Source organism: Lactuca sativa, chromosome 4, assembly GCF_002870075.4.
Source record: "Lactuca sativa cultivar Salinas chromosome 4, Lsat_Salinas_v11, whole genome shotgun sequence".
In the NCBI taxonomy this organism is placed as follows: Eukaryota; Viridiplantae; Streptophyta; class Magnoliopsida; order Asterales; family Asteraceae; genus Lactuca; species Lactuca sativa.
Genome location: NC_056626.2, coordinates 282525750 through 282535901, shown reverse-complemented (window position 1 = coordinate 282535901; position 10152 = coordinate 282525750). Strand labels below are relative to the sequence as shown.

General features: G+C 36.9%; 1 protein-coding gene and 1 pseudogene across 1 annotated transcript; one reads left to right on the top strand and one right to left on the bottom strand.

The window, feature by feature from the left end:
* Positions 1 to 6325: 6325 nt before the first annotated feature.
* Positions 6326 to 7455, top strand: LOC111917975 (myosin-9-like). Its single transcript, XM_052771430.1, has 3 exons — positions 6326 to 6464; positions 6545 to 6757; positions 6848 to 7455. The coding sequence occupies exons 1-3, from the start codon at positions 6411 to 6413 to the stop codon at positions 7073 to 7075; spliced, it is 495 nt and encodes a 164-aa protein (XP_052627390.1). The 5' UTR covers positions 6326 to 6410; the 3' UTR covers positions 7076 to 7455.
* Positions 7456 to 7489: 34 nt separating this feature from the next.
* On the bottom strand, positions 7490 to 9204 carry LOC128133634 (stromal 70 kDa heat shock-related protein, chloroplastic-like; annotated as a pseudogene).
* Between the last annotated feature and the right edge of the window lie 948 nt (positions 9205 to 10152).

The window sequence follows — 10152 nt, the reverse complement described above, 5'->3', positions numbered from 1 at the left end:
CTTCGAACTTGAAAGCTTCATTAAAAAAAGGAATAAGAAAGTGAATCTCAAGATCCTTAGCATAATAAATTAACCCTATCGCCATCAGGGATAGAGTCACGTCTCATGAAGAAATACTTCTCTTTCCAAGCACCATCATTTTGCATGGACTTTACAAGATGTGATTTGTTTGATTTAACTAATAATAGGAAACGAGAAGAACCAAAGGTGGAAAGTTCATAATGTTGGCTAACTCAGGTAAACTAATGTTCAGATCCTTAGATTGATTCAGCCGATCAACTTGTTAGTGCCAGGATCCTCAAACCTCATCAGATATTCAGGATCCTCAACTATCTCAGGATCCCGACTATAACCGTTATTATTATTTACTAACGGTTATATTTTGTTCTTAATTAACACATGTGCAGAAATAGTCAAGAGAAGACTTATTCTCAACAGAGATTTGTTTTAACTATGCTAAAGACCCGGAATAACAAGTCAAACAACATTCACAAAGCTGGTCATAGATGATCTCAGGAATATCGGACATCTTGTTAGCTAGTTTAGACAATAAAGTAACACATGTATCTCGCACACGACACACTCTACTTACTCTTAGCTTACTGTACGAAGTTTTTCACTTGTTCTTATTGAAATACTCTATGTAATCATCATTTTATATTAATAACATAATCAAGCCAGGTGATCATTATCACCTCCCAAGGTTTTGTGTCGAATATCCTAGCAAGGTTCAAGGGCTTTCCTTGTAAACAATCGTGTCATTCTCCTTACCTTTCTCTATTGCATATTCGAACATCACAACCTCTCATTCAACTTGGTTTATTTATACTTGTGTAATTTTTTACCAAAACAATTTGGCGCCCACTGTGGGGCGGTGGAGTTCAAAATCCTCGAAAGATCATGTCTACACAACCGATCCTTTCTTCATCCTCCGCTCCTTCCATTCCAACCAAAAACCTACCACCTCCTCCGAGTAGACCCCCTGGTTAGAGGAAAGTGCCTGATACTTCCAAGAGAAACATCCCTCCGATCACTAACTAAGGAAGTTTGGGATCTTCAAGACTCCAGGATCCGACTGGTACTTCCAAGAGAAACACCCCTCCGATCACTAACTAAGGAAGTTTGGGATCTTCAAGACTCCAGGATCCGACTGCTCCGGTCACTACTGTTGAACTCTTTGTTGTGATGAGGAAAATGACGCAATAGATGAGTCAGCAGCAAGATGAAAATAGAACACTACTTAGAGAAGTGGAGAGGATGAAAGAGGAATTCCATAGATCCCAGGAAACAATGCCCACATTTGTACAACTAAGGATCCTGAACTTTGATAATGCAGGATCCTTAGGAAATCAATAAGGGAACACAACTCCTACTACTGTTGCATAACTCTAGGGGAAGATTATCAACAATCAAGCATTTATGATCAATGATCTCGATGAGCTTTTCAATACTCCTAGAAACCTTGATTCTACTACCCTCTTAAACAACAATACTATCAAGACTAACTCTATGAATGTTGATGCAAGAATAAGTCCAAACTTGGCTAGGTAACTTCAATAGTTGAGACAGATGATCTCAAGCGTACCCGAGGTAGTTTAACCCATACAAGAAGCATCTCCAACAAGTTATAGGATCTCGATATTTGCTCCTATGATAGCCGATACCGAAGTTCCTAAGTGCTTCCAAAATCTTAGCCTGAAGCCTTACAATGGAACTACGGGTCCTGAAGAGCGCGTAGCAAAATACCGAGAAAGGATGGAGATCATTCCCATCCCAATGCACTTGAAGGAAGCTCGCCTATGCAAACGCTTTGGTTCAACCCTCACAGTATTAGCTCTTCAATGGATGCTAAATGTTCCTCCCTATTCTATTACTTCATTTGCACATTTAATCAATATTTTCAATAACCAGTTTTCTTGTAGCAGAACCTTCGAGAAGATCACTAGTGATCTCTATCGGGTGGTTCAAGATCCTAAGGAATGAATTGGGGATTTTGTTAACAGGTTTGGCCAGGAAGCTCTGAGCATCCCCAACATTGACATATCGACTGATGTGGAGGCCTTCAAGATGGGTCTAAGGAAGGATTCACCCTTCTATGAAGATCTCATGATGACTCCATTCAAGAGATTGTATGAAGTTAGGTGCCGAACATTGAGGTTCATAAGGCTTAAAGAAGGGTGAATCCTTCAAGTCAATACGAGAATTCAAGAGATTGTATGAAGTTAGGAGCAACCCTTCAAGTCAATACGAGAATTCCAATAGGAAGGCCTAATCCTCAGCTCCAAGATCCTACAAATCGAAGCCCTATTCCAAACCAGATCATCACAGGGTCAATGCCCTCGAAGACGAAGGAGAGGAAGAGGAACTTCCTAAGATCACTGACTATTGTTTTTTTGTGAATGCTTCAGGATTAATCTATGTTATGTAGGATCTCGAAGACAAAGCAAGGTGGCCAAAGAAGGATAACAAGTCCACCAGTTGCAAAGACAAGTCCAAATAGTGTACTTATCACGAAGATTTTGGTCACATGACGGGGGATTGCATATCCCTAAGAAAGGAAATCGGCAACCTCCTTAGCAAAGGGCATCTTCAAGAGATCCTCAGAAGAAAAGAAGAAAAGTCCAAGGAGAACAACTAGGATGGTCACAAGATCCATGAGAAATCAGGATCTCCACCCCCAAACGCCAAGATAATTAACATTATCTCAGGCGGATCTAACATTTGTGGTACTTCTTATTCTCGGGCTAAAGGACATGCCAAGTTCTCTAAAACATAAAAGGAGGATAAACCACGGAAGAATACCACGGAAAGGGAACAGATCGAGGATCCTCACCATGACGGACTCGTGATAACGCTGTACATTGCCAGCCACTTCGTCAGAAGGATCCTTGTTGACAGAGAATCATCGGTCAACATCATACTCTTGGACGCACTGAAGAGGATGAACATCCCGGAGTTAGAGATAATCAAAAGATCCTCGGTCATTATAGGATTTAGTGGAGAAAAGAAACACACCATCAGGGAGATAAAGCTACCAATATACATAGAAGGGGTAAACTCTATACAAAATTTTTATGTTATTGACACCTTATCTTCTTATAATGTGATATTAGGTAGACCGTGGATCCACAAGATGAAAGCAATTTCATCAACATATCATTAGTGTGTAAAGATGCCTACTCTATGGGGAACAGTGAAGATCATGGGAGATCAACAAGAGTCAAAGGAATGTTATAAAACCTCTATGAAGCCTACGACGAAACCCCAACAAGCATTGTAATTATGGCAGGGGCATGACATGTTATAAGAAACGAAGGAGGAAAACATGAAGGAAGTGTCCCTAAGCAGCTAGGATTTTGAAGCCAAAGTCCTCATAGGATCCTCAATACCCGAAAAAATTGTGCAAGATTTGTTAAACTTCCTTCGAACCAAAAGCAAGACGTTCTCATGGAAATACGAAGATGTGACAGGTATAGAGAAATGTATTATCACTCACAGACTTAATATTTATCCTTCTTTCAGGCCGATACATCAAAAGAGAAGGATTTTTGCACCTGAAAGGAATCAGGTCACCAAGAAGAAGTGGAAAAGCTCCTCAAGATAGAGATGATCAAGGAAGTGAAGTTCCCGAGATGGATAGCTAATGTAGTTTTCGTACAGAAGAAGAACAGCAAGTGGCAAGTATGTGTAGACTACACGGATCTTAACAAGGCTTGTCCTAAGGAGCCTTTTCCCCTGCTATACATTGACTCCATGATAGATGCAATGGCTAGCCAGGAACTCTTAACCTTCATGGATGCTTCAACAAGATTCCAACAAATCCAGATGGAACCATCCGATCAAGAAGATACAACATTTATAACACCAATATGTATATATTGTTACACTGCAATGCCTTTTGGTCTTAAAAATGCAACTGCAACATATCAAATACTGGTGAATCGAATGTTTAAAGACAAGTGGGGGACACCATGGAGGTCTACATTGACAATATGGTGGTGATGTCCATGAAAGCTGAAGATCATCTCAGGGATCTCAAAGAATCCTTTGACATTCTAGATGAACACAACATGAAATTGAATCCGTCTAAATGCCACTTTGGGATGAAGTCAGGAAAGATACTTGGGTATATGGTAACCAAGAGAGGAATAGAGGCAAGCCCGGAGCAGATCAAAGCAATCATCGAGCTGAAATCTCCATCTTCAAAAAAAAGACATCCAAAGGCTAACCGGAAGAGTAGCAGCACTCAAAACGTTCATTTCAATATCCTCAGAAAGGTGTAAGCCCTTATATGATATATTGAAGAAGAAAAAGAAGTTTGAATGGACCAAAGAACACGGAAAAGCTTTTCAGGAACTCAAAAGATACTTAAGTTCCATGCCACTGCTAGTGAAGCCTATAGATGGAGAACCACTTCTCCTCTACCTCTCGGTATCCTCAAGTGCGGTAAGTGTTGTCCTAGCAAAGGATCTTAACGGAGACCAACATCATATCTACTATGTAAGTAAAAGTCTTCTGGGTCCAGAGACCAGGTATTCTCATCTCGAAAAATTAATTCTTGCATTAGTAACTACTTCTGCTAAGTTAAGACATTATTTCGAAACACATACTATACATGTAAAAACTAATTATCCTATTAAGAATGTGATGAGAAAATCAAAGATGTCATGAAGGATGGAAAAATGGTCAGTGAAGTCACTACAAGAAAAAGACCCTTTTATGACGCGCAAACCACGACACTCGTTAATTTATGTTACGCAAAAGAGAGTGACATTAAAAAAGTATCATATGTTCAAAATATTTAAGGATTTATGTCGCGCATTATTGGGCGCCCTTAAATTTGTGTCTAAACAAAAAAATAAAAAAAAAAACACGGAGGGCACCTATAATAAAATGCTTGTCGTCTAAGGATGTCGCTTTATAAATTTTAATGGAAGGCGCGTTTTCAACCTTTAAGAGCTCAGCGGGATACAAAATCCCCAAAAATTAGAAATCCCTGCCTTGTTCTCATCTTCCTACGTTTCTACTTTTCTCTTTTCCATGGTTTGGCTTGATGAAGCTTTAGGGATATCACACTCTAGGGCATTTTTCAGATTTCTTTGGTTCAAGTAATATCTCAATTTCTCCATTTAGATCTCTCTCTCAAAACGTCAAACAGGTTGAAAAGATTTGAGATGGTGGCTCGAGGGAAAGAATAGGGCAACGACGGTGGCTCCAAAGAAAAAAAGACGCCACACAGGTCACAGGTGACTTTAGGGATGGAAGATAACTACAATGAGTGGTCAAACCTCATGAAATTGATCCACAATTTCTACCATTCTAGCCACACAGGTGACTTTAAGGATGGAAGATAACTACAATGAGTGGTCAAACCTCATGAAATTGATAAACAATTTCTACCTTTCTCTCCCTCCCTTCTTTTTCACCATAATCATCTTCTTATTCATTCACAAAATTTTCAACATGAAAATCGCTGCTTCACATTTCAGTCATTCATATAAATCCCCAATTATTCAACTTGATTTCGAACCCTACCTACATCATCATCCAGGAAAAACCCTAGCTCATCATCCCTAAAATGCCAAATAGAAAAACCCATATTTAAATCCCTAAATGATTCAAATGATGATGAGAACTTAGATGAAGTCGCACCTTCTTCACCTTTCGGTTCGATTTCATTTCATTGTTGATTCAAAGTTTTAGGTAATCTTTCTTGATATTTTTATCCTCAGATCTATTTAACTATCTTCAATCGATCGCTTCAATGTCTTCAATCGATCGTTTTTTCTTCCATCACCACCGGTCCTCTTCTTCTTTATTCGATTCCCAGGATTGATTCATGAAATCGATTTTATAAAATATATTTACAAAATTGAGATAAATCACAATGCTTATGATATCATTTCTTTGGGAAAATGCAGGTCACAAAGAATAAATTGAGATAAAGCACAAACATCAAACGGTGCCCCCCATCTTCCCCACGTAAAGAAGAAGTACTTGAGAAGCAAATCATATGCAGGTAGTTAAAAAATGGTCTCATAGACTTGATAAAACTTAACTTAATCAACTATTGTTGATAATATTAAGTGACATAACTGCTCATTGTAACTTTTTGAGTTAATATTATATTTACAAATGCCTTCTTCAATGGAGGTCTTTTGAAGTGGAACGCACTTCCTGCTTTGACCGAATTATATGGACCATAGGCAACGCCATAGAGATGTACTTGAATTCTACTCTTTTTTTCACTTTGTTTTTTATAATTAATATTTGTTTCTAACTTTTGTTTTCTGTTTATTTAATAGAAAAAACAGGATAATAACGATATATTGGCATACTGGTTATCGAATGCCTCTACTCTTTTGCTTCTTCTTCAGTGAACTTTGAAACCAAGTGGGTCAGCATCTGGAATGGCCCCACAAAGTTGTCGATTATCAGCTACTCGTTTTGGGAGGGTGACTTCTGTAATGATTAACTATTTTGGAATTTGATTCAACATATATATAATATAGATACTATAATTAAATTTTGATTTTCTGGTTAGAGTTTCCATGGGACCCTTCAAGGAATCGAACTTCCTTCATTTGTGGATGGTGATTTGAGTAGTGGAGTTGAAGCTGGTTATACCAAAGTGGAAGCCAAGTATCCAACTTTTCTTTTTAAGCAACAGTTAACAACATATGTTGAAAAGATATATGGAACAATTCGAGATAATTTGAAAAAAGAAATATCCCTGTCACTCAGGATGTGTATTCAGGTAGCTAACTTCTTCAACATTTTTACTTAATCTATTCATGTTAAGTAATTAGCAATGGACCAAATGGTAATTTCACAATTCACATTGAAGGCACCGAGAATTTCGAGAGCCAGCCTGGTGAAAGGATCCTCGCATACGGTTTCCAATTCAGCTCAACAGACACTGATTGCTCATTGGCAAGGAATTATGAAGAGTCTTGGAAGTTTCTTGAATGTTCTAAAAACAAATAATGTTAGTGTGATTTTTGTTTGTTTTTTTTTTGTTTTTTTGTGTTTATTTATTTTTTCTATTTCTAACCTTTTTGTGAAATGCTTTTAGGTTCCACCGGTTTTGGTGCGTAAAGTTTTCTCACAAATATTCTCGTTTGTGAATGTTTAGCTATGTAACAGGTATATTATTATTTGTATAGTGTATTCTTTTTTGATGTGAATATAAAATATGATTATGGGCGTTCGGTCTTTTTTTTATTTTTTTTATAAAATGCAGTCTACTTTTGAGACGTGAGTGTTGTTCATTTAGCAATGGTGAGTATGTGAAAGCAATTTTGGCTGAACTAGACCACTGGTGTTTTAACGCAACTGATGAGGTAATTCTGGAGTGATATATTCTTTCACTGGAATGGAATTAACGATTCCATTCCTTCCTCAATTCCATCATGCCAAACACTATTTTGTATTTTTATTTGCTAAACAAAAGGATTGCAGTATTCAGGTTCTACTTGGGATGAACTAGACCACTGGCTAAACTAGACCAGTAGTTGAACTTGAAGCTACATATAGTCAGGTTAGTGATCTGTTGATCTTCATTAGTATCTTTTCACCAATCTCTTCCCAATATTTTGTGCTGATTTGTATAATATGTGAATTCAATGTATAGTTTTAACTCTACTTCTAATTAGTATTTTTGTATAATTTTAGAAAGCGGAAGTAGCCTTATCAAGTTTCTAGTGGTTGCAGGGGCTACCCTTTGACAAAAAAAAGCAAGACAACTTGGGATTTTAGTGATATTAGACGAAGTCTATGCCTACCAAGTTTTTTGGAGAAAACCCATTCATCCCCATGGGAGTATTTGGAGATATAGCACCAGTGATGACGCTTGGGACATTATCAAAACGATGGATTGTTCCAGGTTGGTGCTTTAGTTGGATAGCAATAACCGATCCTAGTGGCATTCTTCACAAAACTGGGGTTTCTCTCTTCCTTTTTTCTTTCTTGCATGTTTCTTGAGCATTTATCATATTTTTTGTACACTTCTAGAGCACATATCAAGTTTTCCTTTTGTGGTACATTTATGATCGTGTCAGATTTCTAGTTCCATAAAGAGTTGTCTCGAGTTAACAGCAGACCCACCCACTATAATTCAGGTATATGATTCCATAGTCTTCGATCTTAATTTAGGGCACCCATGGCATCTATTATGGTCTGTGTTGACCTACCCGATATGGCCTCCTTCAGCAACCCAAGCTTCTCCTCCACCTTCTCTTTCACTGTAGCAGGAACCTTCTCTCCCAATTCTTTCAGTTGTTTCTTTGTCTGGTAAACCACTGAATCAGCTTGGTTCTTTGTGTCTATGGCTTCTCTTTTTTCCTTATCTTCTTTCGCAAACTTCTCAGCTTCATTCACCATTCTTTTTACCTATTTCATCATATTATATAATATATTTAGCCAAGAAAATAAATATAAGTGAAAAAGAAACACAACCTACATTACAATTTACAATAATAGTAAATACCTCATCATCAGGAGTGTGCTAGCACCAGTAATGGTGATATCTTGCTTCTTTCCTGTACCCTTTTCAATGGCAGTGACAGACAAAATATCATTTGCATCAATGTCAAACTTGACTTCAATTTGTGGGACCCCACGTGGAGCATGAGAAATTCCATCCAACCAGAAGCTTCTAAGAGACTTGTTGTCTTTAACGAATTCTCTCTCGCATTGAAGAACATTGATTTCAACCGGAAGCCTTCCAGGTCTGGTCTTTTAACATTTTTGGTCAAAGGGCAATTTTGTTATTGTGATTAATGGATGAATAAAGTATGATGCAAAAAGATGAATAAAAACTAATTGATCAAAAGGCCAATAGAGTTTTCTGGTTCACTCTGCTTAGCCACTGGAGTTGGTGAGGATATGATTGTTAACAGGTTCGTCAAGTAAAAATAATGATTAACGGGTTTGGTTTTGAATACTTTTTTAAACCTCAAGGGATGGAAGTGAAATATTCTGATTTAACTTTTTTTTTGGAAATTATGAAGTATGAAAGAGTATGAAGAGAGGGCACTCTATCTTGCTTTAAACCGGTTGAAACTTGATGAGTTGAAGGAACTCAATTCCATTCATTTTTTAATTATTAAAAGACCATAATACACTCATAGATTATGAAAATTAAAAACAATTTAATTAAATGGATGAAATTCTTCAAACCTGATGTTTGAAGGATTTTACCATATATTCCTAGTGAAGGGTGGAAGGAATTGAATTACATTCATTTTTTTTATCAAAGACCAAAATACCCTTATTTCTATATAATAAAAGACAAACAACCCTTCATCATATATGATAAAAAACCAAAATACTTTAGTGTATATATACTCTGATATAAAAACTTTAAATTACTTAATTTTTATTTTTGAACTTCATTTTATTATGATTTGATTCCTTAGAATAATAACAACCAAACTGTGAACCTTAGAATAATAACAACCAAACTATACATTACAGGGAAGAAGTATTGAGGGATCAGGCAAGACAACACTTGCTTTGAATGTAATCAAGGAAGCTCAAAAGCTTAGAGGTGCGTTCCAATTTTCATTAATTCCACATATAACCAATGTTGATGTTTCACATTTTATGATGATTAGAAGTTATTTTTGGTATTTTAGGTAGTCTTTGTTGATTATTAACTAAAATATATTGCAAATAATTTCGAGTAGTTCAGATGACAATCTAGAGTGACTCTACTCATTATCTTTCGTATGCTCTCATACCTTCTCATCCTTCAGGTGGATTTTTTTTCAACCATCTATTTTGATTTAAGGGTTTATGTCACATTTGATATTTTACCAATTCAGTTTTTATGTAGGGAGTAGAAAAAGGGGAACTTTTGTCACACCCCAAAACCAAGAACGGCGGAAACATTCCGGGGTGGAGGACGTCATGTGAAGTATCACCACAGTGTAATATAATAAACAAGCAACAACATCATCCATTGCATTATAAGTAGAGTTTTAATACATGTGTGTTCTTTCATAAGGTACAACAATAAAATGAATAATCAAAATAAGGCGAGTCTTGACTGTGCTCCGTCTTCTCAAGGCCTGGACATCGTACCTGTCTAACTGATGACCTGAGAATACAAGTTATTTTGAAAGCGAGTATCAGCTATAAAGCTGGTGA

What these genes read in the sequence shown, in the direction of transcription:
- LOC111917975 (XM_052771430.1), top strand. Translation starts at nt 6,411, where the DNA reads ATGGCCCCACAAAGTTGTCGATTATCAGCTACTCGTTTTGGGAGGGTG. An exon ending in GTTTTGGGAGGGTGACTTCT is followed by an intron (nt 6,465 to 6,544) that starts GTAATGATTAAC and finishes TTTTCTGGTTAG; the next exon opens with AGTTTCCATGGGACCCTTCA. An exon ending in CACTCAGGATGTGTATTCAG is followed by an intron (nt 6,758 to 6,847) that starts GTAGCTAACTTC and finishes TTCACATTGAAG; the next exon opens with GCACCGAGAATTTCGAGAGC.